Here is a 22,087-nt window from a genome sequence, read left to right as displayed (position 1 = left end):
TATTTTATAATAATGTTTATTGTACGAGGCCTCATTCCTCAGATAATAGATCTGACGTGTTCGAGTAAATTAAATACAGGACAGGCCTTTATTATATTATTATTGTTCTTATATTATTATTATTTTATTGTATTATTCTTAGTATTATCGGTGCTCCCTGCCCTCCCGTTATCACCGCTGATCTCCAGGTGCGTCAGCTGCAAGCGGACGTCACCTTCCACCGGAAACAATACACAAAGGCGTCGAAGGCACGTGATGCTGATCTCTATTTTATTTATTTATGGCTGTATTTATTTTACTACTGGCTGAAATATTATAAATGAATAACTCCCTTTAATATTTTAGCATGTATTTATTTGTTGCCAAATTATGACATCATAATAGAATATCGGATGATTAATGACGTATTATTATTGGCTGTTATTAGTAGTTGTGTGTTGTTATTGTTGTTATTATCACGTTGCTTGTGCGTGAAGGCCTCTGTAAAACATCACTCTCCTCTGGACGCTGTGTGTGTGTGTGTGTGTGTGTGTGTGTGTGTGTGTGTGTGTGTGTGTGTGTGTGTGTGTGTGTGTGTGTGTGTGTGTTCTCCAGCAGCATCCCATGGCAGTGAATGGAGGAGGAATGAAAAAAGAGAAGTGTAGCCATGCATGCAGGAGTGGGAGGATCCACTTCGCTTCAATCTGGATCTCAGACTTTTTTTTGCAGCAGCAGCGACAGGAGCACAAACCGACCGACCGACCGACCAACCGACCGTCTGTCCGTCTGTCTCCGCTGCACGTCCACCAACACAGTCACAGCCGGGACAGCTCGCGCACGTTTCACTCCTGCCTGTGTTTTTGGGGGGTTGTGGGATTTGTTGTCAAGGTTGTTGTTGCTGCACCTTTTTTTTTTTTTTTTTTTTTTTTAACCACGCGCGTGAAGAAAAGTCTTCTTCCTCCCGTCGGCGCGAGGACGACCAGATAAAAGCGATCCGAACAGGTGACTCTTGTCTTCCACCTCTCCTCGTGCTCCTTTCTGTGTCCGCGCGCGCGTCTTCCTGACGCACCGGTGCTTGGATCCGCGTCGCCGCGTCTTTAAACCTGACTTTTACGCGCATTTCCATCTGTTTTTCCTCAGTTTTGCAGGCGGAACTTCTTCCTCCAAGCCTCGAGTCCTCCGCACGAAGTTTTTTAGTTTTTTTTTTTTAGTGTTGCTCCCGGATTCTCTTGCCGACTCTGACCGTCTTCTTATGGATATTGCAACAGGTCTGGTGTCACTGGAGCGCCTCTCCACGGGGGAACAGCCCGAGACGTGCATCATGCTGGACGGCATAAAAATCGAGGATCACCCGCTGCGATCGGGACAAGCCACGCTGGGTGTAATGCTCGGTAAGTTTTTATTATTTTCATTTATTTTATCTACTTAATAAAAGCTAAAATAAATATAATAATAAGATCAGTGTGTGATGTCAAACAGTGAATGTTTTTTATATTAAAAAAGTTTACGCACACACGGTGGATTAAACTATAATAGTGGAGATAATAAAAAACACACTTTTATTGTTATGTAATTGTGAACGTGAACCAGGCTGGAGGATGGATGTGACCTGGAGGCCTTCATCAAATCCATCCATTAAATTCTCTATGTTTTATTAAATTAAACACCAGTTGATTTCTTTATGATGGGACTTTTTGGAGAGTTCCCCCTGCAGCAGCAGCAGCTCTCTGACCCCCAGGCCTCCTCTCCTCTCCCCGGCTCCTCTGACGGGCCTCCGCCGTGTCTCTTGTCCCCCACGCAGGGAGCGACTGTCACCATCCGTCGGTGTGTGAAGGATGCCAGCGGCCGATCTCCGACCGCTTCTTGATGCGCGTCAACGACTCGTCGTGGCACGAGGAGTGTCTGCAGTGCACCGTGTGTCAGCAGCCGCTCACCACCAGCTGCTACTTCCGAGAACGGAAACTTTACTGCAAACACGACTACCAGCAGTAAGTCTACCTCTCTCTACCGATATCACCGCTCTCTCTCTCTTTCTGCGTCTCTTCACGGTGATTTCACAGAAAAGACAAACAAGGATATCAGGGTTTTTTGGGAGGGGGGGGGCTGGAGGCCTCGGTGTGTGACATTCACATGTTGCTGTGAAGTTATTTGAATTCTGCCTTATTTATTATATTTATATATATATATATATATATATATATATATATATATATATATATATATATATATATATATATATATATATATATTAATATGGGTATGAATTCAGCCAAAGACTGAGTAGTGAGTGGATGTGTGGATGTTGCTGTCATGTGATGCTGGTGTTGCCGCGGTGTGTCTGTGATGGCACTCAGGCCCGGCAACGTGTCGGCCGACAGCCTCGACGTTTATGACTTTATTCATCTTTTATTTGTTATTATTATGTCGCACACTTTGAGCTATTTCCTGCCTGCAATCATTTCCGACCCAAACAAAAAAATCACAATCAGACGCTTCAGATTCATTAAAAGAAGAAGAAGAAGAAGAAATGTGGGAAACATCATCAGAAGCGCAGTTTGAGTTTATTTTTCCGAGCGGCCTCAGTCTGGATTTTTACCGAAATCACGTTGGAAGAAAAATCTTGATTTAATTTAAATCACTGTTATATCGTGTGTTTGAATTTGTTTTAATTTAATGCAATATTTTCTGCAGTTTTCATATTTATTTTAGGGTATTTCATTGAATTGTATATGACGTGTTTTTGCTGCACGAGATTTAACGAGTTTAATGAAACGCAACTTGCGCGTTTATTAAGTGACTTACAGCCGAACACGCGACGCTTTTAGTGAGTAAAAATAGTTACACGGCGAGGCATTTGCGCACGTGACTCACACACGCGCACACTATTTACTATATACACACTATAAATGTAATTTAGTGTTAAATTTCACCGTTTCAAAATATATATTTATATATATATTATAAAAACAACTTATTTCGTTTTATTTTTGAGTGTAATAAAAACACCAGACTAATGTGATGTAAATCATAATTTGTATAATTTATTCAGCCAACTTAAAAAAACACAACATAATAAATAATATTAAAACAACAAAAAATAACACTTAATTAAATGATAATGTAGATATTTTCCCTCTTGTTCTTTTTTTGTTTTTATAGTTAATAACCTTTCTAAATGAGGCCCGTGGCCTTTAGAGGAGATACCTTTAATACATTGAAATATGATCTGCACAGATGATACAGTGAGGTAAATATTGCAGTGCTGAAGGGTTGGGACCTGCCAGCACCCCGGGGTGCTCCTGTGTTTCTCATCGCATGGACGCCTTTTTTCATGCTTGTCACTAAATGTTCAGCTTTTTGTGTCCGGCCTTTTGAGCGATTCTCCTTCGATTACCGGGACATTATAGCTCTCTGCTAGACACCTTGCAAGGCGACAAAGGGTTACATCTATTGCCATGCGTGCCTTTTCACCCGGCTTTGTGACGGCGGCGGTCGGCCGATAACAATAGAGGGGGGGGGGATTCATAGCGGTAACTATGGGATACCGGAGACACGGCGTCACGGCTCAGAGGTGACTGCAAGCCGAGACGGTCCGAGACGCGGAGCTCCTTCTTGTTGTGGAGTTAGATTTGTATTTATTTATTTATGCTGTGAAGAGGTAAAGATTTCTTTTTGCTTCCATAATAATCCACTTTTTGGAGATTTGGTGCAGCTTGTGTGGTTCAGCCGAACACGGCGTCCTGCTGGGTGACGTCCTGCTCACACACCGTTATTCATCACATCTTTTTAATTCTTCGCCCTCCTCCTCCTCCACACCTTCTTCTTTTTTTTTTGAAGTTGTTGTTGTTACCCCTCCCAGGTTAAACGCTAGCTGGAGGGTCCGTCCATCACACAGACACAGGGATCCCTTTTCTTTTTTTGTTTATTCCTTTTTTCCTCTATTGATGGGATACTTAAAGATGTAATTGGCACCTTTTTGACTTTTATGACACCCATTTAAGATGCATTTGTCAGCCCACAAACTGCTCTGGGCTGTGTAGAGAGCTCCTCGCCTTACAGAGGTCTTCGTGCCTAATTACATTCCTACAGCAACTGATTCATGCCCCGTAATCAGCTCTCACTAGCGATAATAAATCAAGGAATTGGCAAGCAGTCTTTTTTTCCCACCTTTGGAACAGGTTTAAGTGCAGACGGGGGAAAACAATTGTGTACCGTGTTATTAAACCTCCCACCAACACAGTTCAACACACCGGCTCCATATAGTGCAATTATATAGTAACAAGATTGGATTATACTGGCCTCCTCTTTTTACACCGCTGACCCGGCTTCACCGTCGCACAAGAAGCAGAATATAGAATATATATATTTTTATCTCTTTAAAGATTCAGGATATAGAATATAGAAAAAAACAGCGTTTTCCAGAAGGGCAGGGGAATAGAATTGCATATATTTCAGAAGAGGAAATAGTGCCTTTTTTTATGTGAGAATATTTCAAAAGAAGTTTGATGGAATTGAAGGCAAACAGGCAGAGCTGTCAGTTTGGGCGGCAGCCATCAGCCGTGGAGGAGGAACAAGCTGCAACGAGACGGGCGGTATGTAGGAGGCAGAGTGGAATTACACCACCCCGAGAGAGTGTGTTGTGCCCTGGTGTTTGGAGGTCAATTATACATCATTAGAAGGAGGGAGATCTTTTCTCCCGAGGGAGACCTTCCCTCTCGCCGAGGAGGCAGATGTTTGAAAGCAGCCGTGTAATAAGGCCGATCGCTCTGACCAGAGTGTGTGACAACACCCCTGTAATGGACCGCCGCCGCGTTACAAGCTGGCCACGGGCTCCATCCACCAAACATAACATTAACTAACCTCCATCATACACCACCTCTCCTCCTCCTCCACCCACTGTACTCTATAAACTTTTACATTCTTGCATTATTGCCTGAATTTCTAACTCAAATACACCAGCATGCAGATTTTTATTTATTTTTTTATTACAATTTTTTTTTAATTCTCGTGCAGTAAGCAAAAATTAAAATTCAGGTCACGGTAGTATGAGTAGTAGAAAAACACCAGCGGTGATGAAGCCATAAAAGCCGAGCTCCCCCTAGAACCTGCAGGACGATCCCCCGGTGTGCTGAGAGCTGCTTTTTTACAAATGTTTGGAGTGCCCTCCTGTGAAATTGTTGTTTTTTAATTAGCTTGTGCTTGGGACTCTTGCAGCGGTGTGTGTGTGTGTGTGTGTGTGTGTGTGTGTGTGTGTGTGTGTGTGTGTGTGTGTGTGTGTGTGTGTGTGTGTGTGTGTGTGTGTGTGTGTGTGTGTGTGTGTGTGTGCGTGTGGTGTGTGTAGCCGGATAGATGCTGACGGCTAGTCTTTCTGTGTTAGCTCACCAAGTGTGTGTTTTACTCGGGCACTCCCGTGTGGCCTGGCACTTTGTGAAACGCTCGTACACACAACCCAAAAAAACAACAAAGCGAGGGTGTGCTTGGTGTCGTCGACCCGGCTGTGTAGTTTAGCAGTTAATTAAAAGACGCTCCTCCGTCCTGCTGAAGGCTTCACCAGCAGCCCTGAGCCGACTTCCAGCTACACTTTCTTTTTTAATGTTTCTTAAATTCTCCCTAAAAAGGCTAAAAGTCCTCTCCGGCCTAGCTCCTGGGTTTAAATAAAAGAAGGACCTCTGCAGAGAGACAAATCTAATGTTAGAAACACTAAGCCAGATAATATTGCTTCAGCTTGCTGGGATGTTTTAGTGCTCGGCACAAGAACGGCCCCGTTCCTCTGCAAGGAAGTATTGGGTTTTAAGTCAACACGGCTCGGCCTGTCCCAGCAGCGTACGAGGATGCATCATCTGTCATCTCACGCTTTGCTAACTGTCCCCCCCCCCCCCCCCAACATACTCAGACCCATTAAAGGGCCTGTTGGCGTGCTATTTATTTGCATCACTAGCTCCATCTTGGATTCTCTGTTTTTGTGTCCTTTTCCGGTTCCCACAAATAGTCCTCCGAGCCATAAATATTTGATTCAAACGTATCGTCTTACCCTTTTGTATATATGAACAGAGCCGTTATACATTTCTTTGCACCAGTTACATCTAGGAAAGCCTTCTGTTTGTGTTCACTTGGATGGTTTTTGTATCGTGTCATGAAATCAGGTGATTTCACCAGGGTTTTTACACATAAAGATCCTCTGTTTCTTCTATTATTCTATTATTCTATTATTTAAATGTCATCAGTCATCACTTTTGGTTGCAATGATTCACATTACGTGTCCACATAACCCAGGTGGAATTAAAGGTAGGTAGGTAGGTAGGTAAATAGATAGGTAGGTAGGTAGGTAGGTAGGTAGGTAGGTAAATAGATAGATGGATAGATAGATAGATAGATCTTTATTGTCTTTCCAGGTTTATGGGCGACCCTGTATTATGAGGGCGTTTCTTCCGTCTGTTTTGGCTATAAATGAGTGGAAGCCGTGTGTGTGTGTGTACAGTAGTGTACTCGTATAGTAGTATAGTAATATAGTAGTGTCTGACTGAGTATGCAGCAGCAGCTGGAGCACAAAGCACTTTGCAGGATGCTCTGGGAAGCCACAGAGGCTCAGCCACGGTAATGCCCATCACCACTTTAGAGGCCAGACTGGTGGCGAGGGATGTGGAAAGAGGTCTCTGTGGCTGTGTGTGTGTGTGTGTGTGTGTGAGGATCTGCCGGGTGTGCTCACATTACACTGGATGATAGCAGAGGAACTCAAGCATGCAATTTGTTGGTAGCCACAATTGAAGCTGATCTGTTGGAGCCGGCTGTTGGGCGGCCATGGGACTGTCAGTCAGCCGGGAGCGCTAATCACGACGGTGGAGAGGAAGCCCTCGGCTTTTCAGCTACGTGGTGATTTTCATTACTGGCTCCGAGTCCAACGGGCCTTCAGGTTTATTTTCACAGCGTGACAACTCTTCATAACAACAAAAAAAAAAGAAAAAAAGCAAACCACAAACCCATTAAATGCAATTTACAAATTAGATTTTGGCTAAATCGGTTTCTCAACCGAGAAATACACTCACTCAGCGAATGTTTTCAATCTCAATTTCAATTTGCCAGATTAGGTTTGAAATTTCTTATTTTTATGTTTTTATTCAGTGTGAATATCCTTTTAAGGTGAACAGAATGGTGGTTTTTAATGGAGGCTTGTCGTGTGTGTTGTCTGGTGAATGGAAATAGCCCCACACTCGTGTCTTTCCAGAGGCTCCTGGTCGAACGTGCATGAGAAATCGAGCCTCGGCTGCTGGCTGGCGGCGGCGCTGCTGGCCCCAAACTGTGTATATGTGATCCGGCTCTGGAATGTTTTTCCAACACGTAGGCTTTTCACAGATACACCCGAGAGGACTGGCATCATAGTGGCAAGTGCTGCATTCAGACTGTTGTGTGCCCAAGACTTACTCTCACACCCGCGTCACACATTCTGGCTCTGCATGGCAATGGGCAGAGCACACACACACACACACACACACCCACCCCGGGGTGTGTGTGTGTGTGTGTGTGTGTGTGTGTGTGTGTGTAAGGGTGTTGGCCTGTGTGTGTTGCTTCCTCTCTTTTTCTTTCTTTGTCTCTAATCTAACGCTGATTTCAGTCTCCCAGTATAGATGTTTGTACCGATACACATTATTTTTTTTCTTCTTTTTAATCTTCATCAAATGAGATTAGCCCCCCAAATACCGGTATTCCTGCTCAAAAAGTGACTGACAGAGATTTGCACTTTTATCATTAAGTGTGACACTAAGCCGGTTCGCTGCTTTGTCTTGAATGGAGGGTCTGACGGAAACGGGGGCTCCTAATCCTTTTATTTGTGTCGGGCCCAGAAAAAGGAGTGAAGAATGGGAGCCGGGGTTGGGATGGGTGGGGGGGGCGAATGCCACGGCCCTTAGCACCCCCCCCCCCCCCCCCCCCCCCCTCCAGACCTCCACAGCCAAGTGAGCATGAGACTCATCCCATGTGGTCTAAGCACTCGAGTGGACACACTCACACATGTGTGCATCTTCAGCATGACGTTAAAAACGCTCGCTCCCACCTGTCCGATCCCCGGGATCTCCGTCGCCCCTGCTCGTCCGGCAGCGAGGGCCCCGGCCGGTGGCGGGAGGGTGAGTCTAGGGTGAGATTAATAAAGTTTGCCGGTCCCCTGGTCGAGGTCCAGCGCCGGGGCCTTTTGTCTGCGGCTCCCATCGGGGTTGTGGGGCTTGGGCTCCCTTTTGTGTGTGCACTCTGGTGGTAATCCATCTCCGGCGGGAGTCCCCCGGGGCACTTTATTTACTCATTCAACTGTTTGGAAGTCTGTTAGACTGCAGATCAGATGCAGTGAAACCAATGTGATTACTTTAACCAGCACTTGCAGATTCCTGCCCAGCACCCCGAGCTGCTCTGCAGGTGGGGACGCTCCTCGCCGGCACATCCCGACACATCCCGGCCCGTCGACGGGTCTCCTTTATCCTCCTGTGTTCCAGTTTGTTGTTTCCAAGCTGAGAAGCTGCCGTCTGACTGAGTTCTGTCTCTTTAGTGCAGCGGATCATAATTCAGCGGCGTAGTGAGTGTGGTGTCACGGTGTAAAAACCAACATCTATGTTTTATTGCAAACAATGAGATGGATTTGGTTATCCATCCATCAACATAAACCCGGAGCTATGTATTTGGGGGCTAACCCCCGTGTTAAACCGTTGCAGGCTGTCAGGCTCTGTGAATTTACTCCCCGCCTCTTCCCCCCGGCGCGGCTGGGGAATATGGTTGAAATCAGCTGCCAGGACCGCCATCTACAGCGAGGGAGAACCTCGCTGTTTAGAGGCCGCCGCTGATTGGTGATGGCTGCCTCGGCGAGAGGAGTAACCCCCGTATGAAAACAGTGCAGATTGAGTTTCTATGCGTCTGACTCTCGCCCCCCCCCCCCCCTCCCACGGCAAGCCAGCGTGATTTGTGCACGAGGTCCCGTGACCCATGGAAGCTTCAAAAAGCAGCGAGGGGAAATATTTGGATGATCCTGATGGGGGGAGTGGAGACGTGGGAGGGTAGAGGCCGAGATGACGGGGGCTCGGTCGGAGCGGTGTAAGGCAAGGCAGATGTGGAGAATCTGCAGTGCAGCCATGATGACAGGGGGAGTGTGTGTGTGTGTGTGTGTGTGTGTGTGTGTGTGTGTGTGTGTGTGCAGAGAAGATGACTTGCCCGTCTCGGCCTCGTCTCCAGACACCCGGCCCCGATGTCCTGCAGGACAGCTGGAACACAGACGTCATGTTCTGCACAAAAACGGTGGCAAACAGGAGAGTTGCATGCTATCAGCAGCTTCTATGCCCAGATACTGATCGTCTGTACCCCCCCCCCCCCCCCCCCTCTGCCGGTTGGATATTAATGTTTCCCAGAAAGCCGCCTCCATACGTCTTCCCTGTAAATCCTGCGTCTCGTTGCACGCTGCACAAACGATGGATACGGGGATAAAACACGAAGCTCTTTCATACGTGAACTCTCAAGATGGAGATTTTTCTATTCGCTTCGCCTTGATAAGAAAAATGTGTTGCCGTTCGCTCCATTCATCTTATAAAAAAAACATAGTATTGTTTGATTCAACCTCGTGGCCCTCGTGGCACATTATTTATGCACAGAATCCGCCTCCGGGGCCGCTTCCCTGGAAACCCCGTAGAACAGAAATAGCTCAGTAGACGAGCGGCTTGATGCAAACCCGAACTCAGCTAGAGGAGCTTTTTGGGTCGGAGGCAGCTCCCATCAGTCTCCTGGCCTCCTCGCTTGTCGCTGCCTCCTACTGAGAGTGGTGGGTTGGCTGACCCCTAGGGTGCCTGTCTGCCTTTTAGCGTTTTTAGCCCTGCAGGCCCAGTCCTCACTGGGGGGGGGGAGGTTAGACCCCGGGGCCAGAGTGCTGCTCTGAAACCAGAGCCCCGACGTTTGTGTTGTGATCCCAGCTGGAGAGACAGCTCTGGCTCTGAGTCGCAGCGTGCAGCCGGGGTCACCGGTGGCCTCGCCGACCTCCATCACACAGACCAGGACTGTATTATTTATCGACCCCGCCGCCTTCGGGGTTCTTCTGAGACTTCACAACAAGTAGCGGGGAATGATGAGGTCATATTCATATCAAAGCACATCCATCTATCTACCCCCGAATGTTAGTTCTGCCGGTGCAATTATCCAGATGAATGTTTCACATGACTCGTGCTGTCAGTAACGGCTCTCTGTCGGGGAAACACAATGTCATCTGTTATGTCTGTGTTGGACGGGCTCGCTTTTCACATTTAGAATCTGTGAAGTAACCAGAAAGTCTGGTTTCGGGGGGAAATGCCACTTTGTGGTGTGAATGTGTCTCCCAGTCTCTCAAAGCGGGCCGTGTTTATCGTATGGTGTCTTATAGGTTCCAGCTTCGCTTTGCGTTCGGATCGTGTCTCTCGCATTCCTGCGTGACTGTGCTTGCGTGTGTGTGCATGTGTGTGTGTGTGTGTGTGTGTGTGTGTGTGTGTGTGTGTGTGTGTGCGTGCAGCGGCTCTGTCGCCCGGCCAAGCGTTGGACATGCTGTTGGCAGGCGACACAGTCTGTGGATTCTCCTCCCGGTCGTGTTGCTCTGGAGGCAGAAAAGTGGTGCGTGCCACCCAAACCACCACCTCCTCCTCCTCCTCCTCCACCTCCTCCTCCTCCTCCCCCCTTTCTATCATCAGCAGACTGGCCTTTTCCCTGCTCTCCATGCTCTCCTTTCCCGGGCCCCAGAGCCTGGGCTGTGGCCTGTGGATGAGTGCTACATCCTGGCTGTCAGCACAGGGGTTAGCTGGGGATTGGCCTGTGGTGGAAGTGCAGTATCAGGGCCTGTCTGTCAGCTCCTCGTTCTGCCCCCCCCCTCCTCCCTCGGCGGGGCAAACACACGGCGAGCGACCGACTCGGATCTCTGGCTTTAAAAAAAAAATCAAATGAAATGATGGCCCCTCTCAGAACAGCATATTCATCGCGGTGAAAAAGGAGGGCTGTTTAAAAGCCGTAAGTGCTGCGCGTTGTGTTCTTAAACAGACCGCGGACGCTCTGACAGATGGTTTCCTATTTCACCCATATTTCATTTCAGGTACTTTTAACTGTCGCATTCTGACTTCCGAGGAAGAACCGCTCACGCTCCCTGGAAACCTTTGTTTTCATTGTATTTATTTTTTTTACTGGAAAGAAGAAATCTCCATTCATCACCCTGATAAACGTTTGCATAATGTGATATTTTAGAAGCCTTGCGGGTGATCTATTCTCCTCCGTGATTCTGAATGCACGGAGCCATACCTTCACTCGTATCACCTTATCTGCTTCACACACACACACACACACACTTACCCATCTGCACCACACATGGCCACAGACAGGCCTACACATGTCGGAGGATTTGCGACTGTAATCAGATTAATTGGTCCATCTCTCCTTGGAAACATCACACGTACACATGAAGGCCTCTGGTAGCTTTCAGCTGGATGCCGCTTACACTAACCAGAGGCCAGGCAGCAGGCGTAAGGTCGGCGGGGTCGCGGCACGCTCTCCGCCATCAGCATCCCTTTATGGCTTACATGCTCCGGGAATTATTACAGCACTCAGGGCCTGGTTCGGTCTGACAGAGGAGGAATTTCTATCTGCTCCTCTCGAGGGTTCCCACTTATTTTAGCCGCACTTTTTTTTTTGCTTAAATTTGACATTTTTTTCTCTCCTCTTCGCAACATAAACAGGAGAGTTGGTGTTGTTGGCAGAAGCCTCGGCCTCTTCAAAGACTGGCGAGGGGAAAAAACACTTTTTTAGCGAAGAATATTCTAAGTGCATTAACCATAATCCTTATTAACATTCTCCGGGCTGCATGCAGGTCCAGCGCCTCGGTACGCACTGTATGTTTTTCTTCTTGCCCACAAGTATGTCTATGTGAGGGCCTATCTACACACACGCTGCCATTCATGCTTTTATTATAGGGTTCAGCCTCGCCACAACTCACACACAGCACCGAGTCCCGCCGGCCGCCGGCCCGGCTCCTCTTCAGACCCATCTGTTTGCATGTTTCCTATTGGCTGTGGAGGTCGTCATCGCCGGCTGTAAACCGTGCTGAGGGTCACGTCAACATGCTTCCAATCAGCGATCACACCCGGGGGTCCTTGTAACTAGGGGGCGCTGCAGCCGTTGCTAGGGGGAAATATTGTAGAAAACCTAAAGAGCAACTAGTGACAGAGATATAAGATATCAGGGGACAGATCTGGAGTCAGCACCGATGGGGTGAACTCTGTGTTCTCTGCCATATATATTTTATTCTGGAATTTAAAATCCACCTAAAAACAGGTTGACACTTGTTCATTTTGAAGATTTATTTTATGAGGCTCATTAGAGACGCAAACTTCACCAAACCGCCCTAATTACTGACAGTTTAATTATTGTTAACAACCGCTGTAACATCACTCCTGTATCATTAATATGATCATTAATATCACGTTGAAATGAAGACACGTACTAGAGTTTATCCTACAGGTGTATATTCAGTTAAAACCCACAGAAGTTAGCAGGAAGTGATGTCATGAAGCCCCGGTTTGAGAATGTAAGGAATAGCGTTTTAATAGAGAATGCTTTATTACTCGTCAGCAAACAAACCAGCTGTAAAAGTGGCTTCTTTTTGAATAAGTTAATTGAGTGGATCTAATTTACACCGATGTGAAGAGTTGATCCTGGATGAAGTCATATTTTTAAAATGAGCTGATGAACATTTAAAGAAAGTGTAAACTGTTAAGTTTGGTGGTAGAATGAGTGTTTCATTATTAAGTAAAAGACTGTTTACATTATGAGCTGTCATCTCAGGAAAATATAATAAACATGTATATTATATTTAGCAGAGAAAGTTCTAGAAACATAGTTATGGCTATGAGGGTGTTATGAAGAGTATCGCTATGGTAACGGATAAGTGTCAATCACAGAAAGACTTCTCCCTGCGCTGCCTCGTGTGGTAAAAACCAGCGCTGCCGACACTCAAGACGAGCGAAACAAACCCCCTTTTTTTTCCAGCGAGTAGTCTTTCATCCAGCTCTGGTTTTTTCACACATTCTGGCGCTAATAAGCTGTGACACGCCCTAAACAACGGCGCTCTCAGAGAGCGCGGCGGCGTGGAGCGGCGGTCGGTGTCCGGGGGAAGCCTGTGGTTCTGGAGCCAGAGACGGAGTCGTGGCCTGCCGTCCCACTGAGATGACAGGAAGATAAGAAAGAGAAGTGGCCTCTCTGCACAAAAACATCCCACCAGGAACTAACCTAACCTGGGGGAGAAACGGGGGAGGGGGGGGATGTCAGAATCCTTAGTGGAAGAAAGTAGAAGGAGAAGAAAAACCAACACTTCTTCTTCAAAATGAGGATTTCTCGATCAAGTCTTTAAGTAGCGAGATGTCCCGCGTGGTAGCACGAATATCCATATCCAGTTTATACGTCAACATCACAACTTTGGCTTCGTGACTTCGTCTCCCAACCAAGCCACAGGAATACAGGGGGGGGGGGGGGGGGGGGGGTGTAAGCGACAGGCTCTTGGCAGACGAAGCCCCTGCAGTTATAACTTAGAAAAACGCTTCTACTTTGCAATATTTGAGACGGCGGAGTGAGCGAAGGTAGCCGTTTCTCCTCGTGGCCGTAATGAGGGAACCGTGGGGAGGCGGAGACGGCGGAGACGGCGAGCAGCTTTTCTGGAAGCGGCACTAACGCGGCGGATCAGCGGCATTAAAAGAGATTTACACCGCCGGCTCTGAGAGCGCTTTCTTTCTGCTCGATGGCTCCTCTTCGGCAGATATTTCACGGAAGTAATAAACTGCTCTGACAAGCGTTCGAGTGGCTGTGAAACATCCCTCACGGCCTGCAGACGTCCATCACTTCTATGGCGGCCGCCACCAAGCGTCTCCGCCACCGCCTCGGCTCCACGCCGCTCATTCCTGCAGGGTGTCATGTTGTTGTTTGTATCGGAGGAGCGTTGCGTAACTAACTGGGAGACATGGAGCGTTACGTTTCTTACGGTTTTTGTCTCGTGGTGCTTTTCCCTCCCGGCGTGCGGCGGCGGCTTCTTCTTTTGAAGCGATGGCCGGGTCCAGGATGAGGCCCGGGTCCAGGATGAGGCCCCGGGCCCAGGAGGAGGCCCTACACAGTGTACCATGTCGTACTCCCACTGTGCTGACCAACGTGGGCCCCCGTAACTTTTAATGGTGCTTTGGCAAATGTTCATGGAAACTTCTTAACCTCGCTTTATTCTTCTTAATTGACCATAATGATTTGTTTTTGGCGTCTTTGATGTGAAGCAAACCCGCGGCCCCGAGAGTGAAGGTTGGAAAGAATATGCATTATCTGCTAATTATTAAGATAAAGGGGGCGGGGCCGGCGAAACCAGAACCAAAAGGGAACATTTGTGTCGAGTAAGGCACGGTCCTCGTGGTCTTTGTAGTCTCGCCGGAGCCGCAGGACGTCATGACGGTCCCCTTCTGGACCTGGACCTGGACCCGGGGGTGGAGGAGGAGGTGGAGAGGGTCATGCCGTGGCACGTTGGGTTTCATCTCGACCTCGTACAGGTTCACGGAGGATCGGCCTGCTTCTGATTAGTCACTCTGATCCGCAGCGATAAACAATTCCTGTGGTCTCCTGCTCAAAGAAACATCGCTGGCAACCATTCACGGGTGGCTGTGTGTGTGTGTGTGTGTGTGTGTGTGTTTTAAATATTTCCAAAAATGCGATCTAAATAATCAGTATGTGACCCAGAAGCAGCGTGGGCTTTTTATCTGCTTGCATGTGGAGATCGGTCGACAGAATAACGGGATGTTCTCATGACATCACACTGGTGATCTGCAATCCAAAACATGAGGCTCCTCTCATTACGATGGTGAGATAGTCCCGTTAGTCTGATATGTCTTCATGCCAAACGATCTACAACCCAGACCAGAACCAGAGGGGTCCATGGAGCCGGTTTTAGTTTTTTTGTAAACGTCCTCTTTGCCCTCCTTTTCGCTGGTAAACGGCTTGAGTTTTATCTGTCGTTTCCGCACAGACGCCTGGCATGGAGCCCGCGGGTGATAAAAACGTCCTGGGGAGGTACGTGTTTACGGTGAGCATCCATGAGGTCGGCGGGATCAAAGCTCTGTCGAGGAGGACGTGAAGCAACGAAACAGGAATCATAAACAGAACGAGCCAGTTAGTCATACAAATCAGATTTATGATTTCTGCTCTTTTACTGCCGTGAAACTTTTACATCCACAAAAAAAACAAAAAACGGGCCAGTAAAAGAAGAACAATAGAGACTTCAGACCACAAATAGACCTCGTTTTTTGGTTCTTTTCTCCCGATGGGATGGAAATGCTGTTTGACTTTTTCATTCCGGGTGATTCTCCGGTTCGCTCTCTACGAGGAAACGATCCAGCGTCACACAGGAGGCTTGTGTTGGCCTCGGCTCGGCTTTCTTCTCTGGCGCTCGTCGGCCGCCAGTCGCTGATTGAGTTGACTGTTTTAGCTGAACGCGTTCACTAAAACCCCCCCGACCCCCGACCCTCGCTGCAGCGTCGCATTCAGGCTAATAAATACATTTCACCGTGTTTTCACAGCAGAATCAGTTCAGCTTTATGAGCTTTTTCCAAAGTGCTTAGTGTTTCTCTGCTTCTCCTCCTCCTTCATCTCCTCCTTCACCTTCTTCTCCTCCTTCTCCTTCTTCTCCTCCTTCATCTCCTCCTTCACCTCCTCCTCCTCCTTCGTCTCCTCCTCCTTCGCCTTCTCCTCCTCCTTCGTCTTCTCCTTCGCCTTTGCCTTCTTCCTCTTCCTCTCCTCCTCCTCCTCCTCCTCCTCGTCCTGCAGCAGTGGGAGTGGTGTACCACCCTAACCCAGCTTGCTGTCCTCTCCGTGTTATTTTGCCTTGAGGCTGCAGCTTTAAGTGGGAATTATGACTTGGGAGATAAGTGTGGAGATAAGTCGAGGCCCGCGGAGACGTATGAGGTGTCGGACGGCGGAGAGGAGCACCTGACCTGGAAACTAATGGTGCGAAGGTGCAAGTGCAGCGCGTCCACCTCCTTATTCATCCGGGCGACGTGAACGCCCGAGATCACCACGCAGATACCAGGAGGCTGCAGACGCTCCACTGGTTAGTGTTGGAACTATGAACAGGGTCACAAAGTCACACTCGAGCACTTTCCAAGCACTTCAAGGTGCATTTCCATGCTTTTCCAGCCCCTTCTAGCTGTGGTAAACTCCATATTTGTATCAATGCAATGGTCAGTATTCAGTCTACTTATTATGTCACTTGTTCATCACATTAAATGAGATGTTATTGTCCTCTAAACAACCAACATGATGTTTGGAGACAGCTTTTTACAGAAGGACCACAAATGAAAGGAAAACTAATTCCACTAACAGATCCACAGAAATATAATCACCAACTATTTTCATCATCTGTTCATGGACAAGGAAGCGTTTCATTCTTTAAATATGCAGATTAGGCCTCATTAATATTTGATCTGGACCCTCCCCTTCACTTCAGACGCCAATGCTCTCCCTTTTAATATCTCAAATATTATAAAAGTATTGGTACGATAATGACCGTAATATGTAAATGGAGAGTCATAACGAGATATTAATCCTGGGTGAGGAAGCATTAATAAGATCGTATAGTCTCCTCCCCCCGAAAAAAAGTCAGATTGCATTCCCTTCAGCAGAAAGACATTTTTTTTTATAGTTTTAATACATTAGTTTACTTCCTAAACTCTGAACATTCGGTGAATTCAGTCGCATGTCGTCACGTTAATTATGAAGAAATACACAACGACGGGATTTATTCTTTTGGTTTCTCCAGAAAAGGAAGGGAAAGTGATTAGGTTGCTGTTTCGCCGAGGCGTGTGGGAGAAGCATTCATCTCTCTCGGTATGTTAATTCTCGGCCCCGGGGCCCGAAGCAGCCGTCATTCTTTTGAACTTTCTTTCTCCAGCGTTGCTGTTCTCCCGTCAGGTGAACTTGTGGCCTCGTAGCATGTTTATTTATTAGACAATCGCTCACATAAAAGATGATGAAGTTGATGCCTTTACAGGCCCCCCCCCCCCCACCCCCTCCAAAACGTGAATTTAAGCTTTAAATTTGTCGACGAGCTCACATGCCAGAGGAGTTCACTCATTGGACGTCGGCCAAGTCGCTGGAAAGAAGCCGGACCAGATCGTTGTGATCTGGCAGAGCGTGTCGGGGAAGCAAAGTGCTTACAGGATCCTTCTGTGATCAGCGATCTCTCACCTGATCCTTCAATCCATTCATTTAATAACTCGTGTGTCAATGTGAAGCACATTTCTGCTGCTTAACCAACCGCAGCACTTCTTGGCAATATCGTGTTGATTTCTGAAGAGTCGTTGTCAGGCAGCGAGCATCCTGAAAGGTCACGGGGTCGTCCGATGATGGATATATATATATATATATATATATATATATATATATATATATATATGGTCAGCTTGTCAGTCAGGTTGCCTGGCGGTGTTGTTGTGTGTTTTTTCTTTTTTAATCATTTCATCTTTGCTGGGGGGCTCTCCTGAGACGCCCGGCTAACGTTTAGCAGTCTGCGGCTGCGAGGACCCCGGGGCTCGTCTAAGCCCCCCCCCCCTCCCTGTATCCGCCGCTGCCATTATTAGCTCTGCTCTCTAGAGCTCGCCGCTCATCTCTCCCCTGAGAGGGCGGCTGAGAAATGAAGCGAGCCGGGGCTGGGGCGGCAGCGGCGGCGGCGGGCCAAGAGCCCGACATGGAACAGTAATTACTCCATTGATATTCCTCGCACAATAACACTGTCATCTCTCATTTGCATAACCTCGGCTTCGCCGCCGCAGATGAATGCGTGTGATCCGAGGCTGCAGGCGTGGGGGTTTTTTTGGGGTGTTTTTTTTCTCCACCTGCTTCCGGGTGTTGGGTTTCGAACACGCGGGGATAAACTGTGATTGTGATGAAGGTGACCACCTCTCTGCTGGTCCTCGTCTTCATCGTATTTGGTGCATAAACAACCCGGCTGTGAGAGAGGAGGCTGCAGTGTGAGTTTGAGAGGAGGGGGGGGCGGTGCGGGGGTGTCAGCGGATGTCATAGGGCCCTGTCTCACTCCTTGGTTAATGGCCATTGGTCATAGGCTGTCTCCCCTTTATTTCTTTTGCTCTCCTGCTCGATCCTTCCAGGTCTCCCACTGGAGCGTCGCCCTCAGGCACCGCATCATTTATTGCTGTCAGGAGTCACAGGGGAGGAGGGGGGAGGAGAGGGAGGGAGGGGGGAGAGGATGTGCTGCAGAGAGAAGCCAACGAGAGGCGATGGGGAGGCGGGCAACGCTACACTGTCAAATCTCAGCCGTTGAATATTTAATGGAGCCTGGAGTGTTTATTTAGTTAGCCTGTCGATTTTTACCGCTCTGTCAATAGCGGCTCCCGTGTAGCCGGCTGATGATCTTTAGTGTCTCCTCCCCCAGGAGACGCCAGGCACTAAATGCAATTATGGATTTTTTTTTTTTTTTCCCTCTGCACCGCAATGTGTTTGATATTTTTTACTGATCTAATTTGCAATCTGGTAGTTTATTGTTTGGCATTTTAGTGGCGCTCAAGTGGCGAGGCAAATTTGATTTCCCCTCATAATTCTTTATAACTTCATTAATGCTGTTAGCACATTGGCACAGATCTTAAATAAAGCTGGAGAATCATTGCATGGATGAATGCATTCCTCGTTTTATTGTCTCCGTGCCCCATTCTTTCTTTTCTCCTCCTTTTGTTTTTTTTTTTAGACCGATTCTGTTTCTAATTAAAAACCATCCTGGTGGTGTGCCGTCTTTGTGAAATATGAAATCATAATCTGATTTGAATGGCTCCCTTCACAGAGGCGTGTAGTCTTCAACCCCGGATCTGTTGTTGTTGGTGGGCAGCGTGAAACCGAATAAAAACAACTTCTCTCTTCTGTGGCGTTCGCCTCATCTCCGGAGACAAACGAGCGAATTAGCGAGCAAAAAAAGAGGCCAAAAAGCGAAACTGGGGCGAGATCAGTGTGTCTCCACGTGAGGATCCGAGGGCCCCGATGACGGATGTGTTAGTTAGAGGGCGCAGCATTAGCCGTAATGCTGTTAGCATGTAGCCTGCGTGAGTGATGTGCTAGTTAGATGCCCAGCAGTCGAGCTAATGGTGTTAGCGCGTTGAGCCTTCAGAGGGATGCGATCGGTTAGGCTGTGATGGATGAGTGTCGCGCCCGCCGAGGCCTGCGAGCCTCCTCATTCGCCGGCCTGTCAGCCGCTTAAGTGGACGTGCACAATTAGTCCCGGGATCAGACGCTGCTTAATCTGATGGAGGGGGGGGGGCTCATTTGGCCGGTGGTGAGAGAATGATGGCCGCCATAAAAAAGCCAAAGAGTGAAAGCAGTGAGAGAGGAGCCGCTGATAAACATCTTCTCATGGAACACGACGGTCACGGCCGAGGAGGCAGCGAGACAGGGAGCTTTATTTTGGAGAACTTCCTGTCGGCTTCACATTAAGATGAAATGAAGGATTTAGGGATCTGTGAATGACAGACGGGGCTCGCTCTCACATCATATGAAAGGAAGGAGGATCTGCTGCAGGTCCACAAAACCAGTTCTGGTCTGGATCTGACGCCTGTCCTCACCGGCACTCTGTGTAGCATTTAAAATCTGGTTATATACATGAATATCTAATATTTAGTCAACTGTGTGGTTGGTTTTTCTAAATCATGTCCAAATCCATGAGTTTACGTGATAAGAAACAGAAAATTGCAGTGTAGTGTTTTATTTCCTCATCTGCTGTGATTCTCAGTGTGTTATCTGCAGTATTCCCCGCCATCGCTGCTTTTATTGGCTGGTTTGGAAGCATCCCGTCTCTCTAATCAGGACTGTCATCAGACCCCCCCCCCCTCCCCCATTCTTAACGATATGAGAAGTTTTGCACTCGGGCCGTGTTTGAAATTCATGGTCCTTATCAGCTGGCAGAGAGAGGGGGGGGGGGGGGGGGGGGGTGTCCTGTCATTTGTCTGTAATAGTTTATGATTCATCTCCACCTTTGACTAAATAATGAGGGATGACAATTAGAGCGGCCGTGGGAGTCGGAATCAAAGAGAGATTCTCCTGGAAGACCGGCCTGTCTGAGCTCCCAAACCGGATCCAGATGTGTGTCTGCTGCTGCCATGGTGCTGCTGTTGCTAATGCTGCTGCTGTTAATGCTGCTGCTGCTGCTGCTGCTGTCAATGCTGCTGTTAATGCTGCTGCTGCTGCCATGGTGCTGCTGCTGCTAATGCTGCTGTTAATGCTGCTGCTGCTGCTGCTAATGCTGCTGTGAATGCTGCTGTTAATGCTGCTGCTGTTAATGCTGCTGCTGTTAATGCTGCTGCTGCTGCTGCTAATGCTGCTGTGAATGCTGCTGTTAATGCTGCTGCTGTTAATGCTGTTGCTGCACACACAACAGCCTCTCTCTGCCAGCCAATCTCTCAACCTCTTGCTTGCAAACATGACAGCAGACTCTCCCGGTGAGCCCCCCCCCCCCCTCCTCCTCCTCCTCCTCCTCTTCCTCCCAATACTAGAATTCCAGCTCTCAGAGCCGAAGGCTGCAGAGTATGTTTCTGTGCATGCTGTGATTTATCTAACCTCGCTCTTGTCTTTGTCTCGCCTCGTCCTTTTAGTTCTTGTGTCTCTTCCTGCTTGAATAAAACCACAGATATGGATGTAAGTAGGCTTTTAGTCGGCCTCGTATATATATCTGGCAGATTGGCACGAAACTGTTGCACGAGATCCAACAGATATTATTTTGATTTATATATTTGTGCTCATCCAACTTGTTCCTGCTTGCAAAGAAAGAAGAAGAAGAGAGTGGAAGCCGGTGGATTGATGTGGATGTGGATGAGGGTGGGGGGGGGGTGGGCGGGGGGGGTGTTGTCACTCAGCGGCTGGATCAATGGTCCGGTGTGGCAGAGAAAAGGCCAGCGGAGCTCTATTGATATGTTTAACAAATTAGCCCCGATGACGGCAGGTGTGATTGTGGAGCGGCGCTCTGGGGGTCAGCTCGTCATATGGCGGCTAACAGACACGATATTGCTGCGTGTCCTGATCTCTCCATTCCCTCACAATGGCATTAGGGGCACCCCAGGGAAATAAAGAGTCCCACTACCCTATCCCCAGTGCTCTTCAAATTAACTCCCCAGAAGGTTAAGCTCCCTGATTCATAATTATTCAAGCCCTCTCTCCCTCTCTCTCTCTCTCTCTCTCTCTCTCTCTCTCTCCCTCTCCACAGCCACTTCGCCTGAGTGGCACTTGGCTTTTTCTCTCTCTCTCTGTGTGTGTGTGTGTGTGTGTGTGTGTGTGGGAAAAGCCCAGGAATTAGATTATCTAAGCCTGACCTGTGAGCGCACACACAGCCCAGATGACGGCAGCGGGATTGGACTTGATCTCTGCCTGTCTAGCTGTCTCTCTATTCAATCTACCTGTCTGTCTCTCATGCGGGGGTTATTGCCTGCGAGCGTCCCTATGGATGAGACTCTCCTCTGCACTCGAGGAGCCGGCCGGGTGTCAGCGGCGTCGTCTCACTTGGCGTGGACTTGATTTGAATGATGCGATCGGCCTTCAGTTCCCGTGGTCCTCGTCTGGTCGGCTCATTAAATACGAAACCTGCCACGCAAAGACGGGAGGGACGACTGCAGATGTAGCTTCTAAAATACACTCACATGATGATTTTTTCTTAATATCTAGGAATTTAAAAAGCAAGGCATTCGACTGCTTTTAAGAGTTTCATTTTAATTTAAATGCACCAGGATTAGCTGCGTGTTTTTTTGCTTCTTTTCTTTCTTTTTCTTGAGCTCTTAGACGTTGGGGTCTCGCTGGAGAACAACACTCTCCAGACAGAGAACCTTCCACGAAGAGAATTTAGTGCCAATTAAATCCAAAGTATTCCATCAATCTGAACAAGAGTGCAAATCGCCATTTTTTTATTCCTCCCCTCGTGTAGCCGCTCCGCCGCCGCCGAGGCCGAGCGAACATCCGCCCTGAACACTCGTCACACTTCTCAATCAGCCTCCCAAAAGTCAATTGGCTTCCTCTGGAGGCCCGCCAGGTAACGTAATGAGGGGACCGCTCCTCCTTCCCCTCCCTG

General features: G+C 48.0%; 1 protein-coding gene across 1 annotated transcript in view; it reads left to right on the top strand.

Annotated features, from left to right (window-relative positions):
• Nucleotides 1-1,028: 1,028 nt before the first annotated feature.
• The window catches only part of lmx1bb (LIM homeobox transcription factor 1, beta b), a 40,562-nt gene continuing 19,503 nt past the window's right edge, over nt 1,029-22,087 (top strand). The window contains 2 exon segments of the mRNA XM_084023983.1: nt 1,029-1,370; nt 1,781-1,967. Of these exon segments, the coding sequence (XP_083880109.1) occupies nt 1,232-1,370; nt 1,781-1,967 (326 nt within the window). The 5' untranslated portion in view covers nt 1,029-1,231.

Source organism: Eutrigla gurnardus (assembly GCF_963514095.1).
Source record: "Eutrigla gurnardus genome assembly, chromosome: 13".
Lineage (NCBI taxonomy): Eukaryota > Metazoa > Chordata > Actinopteri > Perciformes > Triglidae > Eutrigla > Eutrigla gurnardus.
The sequence above is the reverse complement of the archived record's forward strand: the minus strand, read 5'-3'. Positions and strand labels throughout refer to the sequence as shown.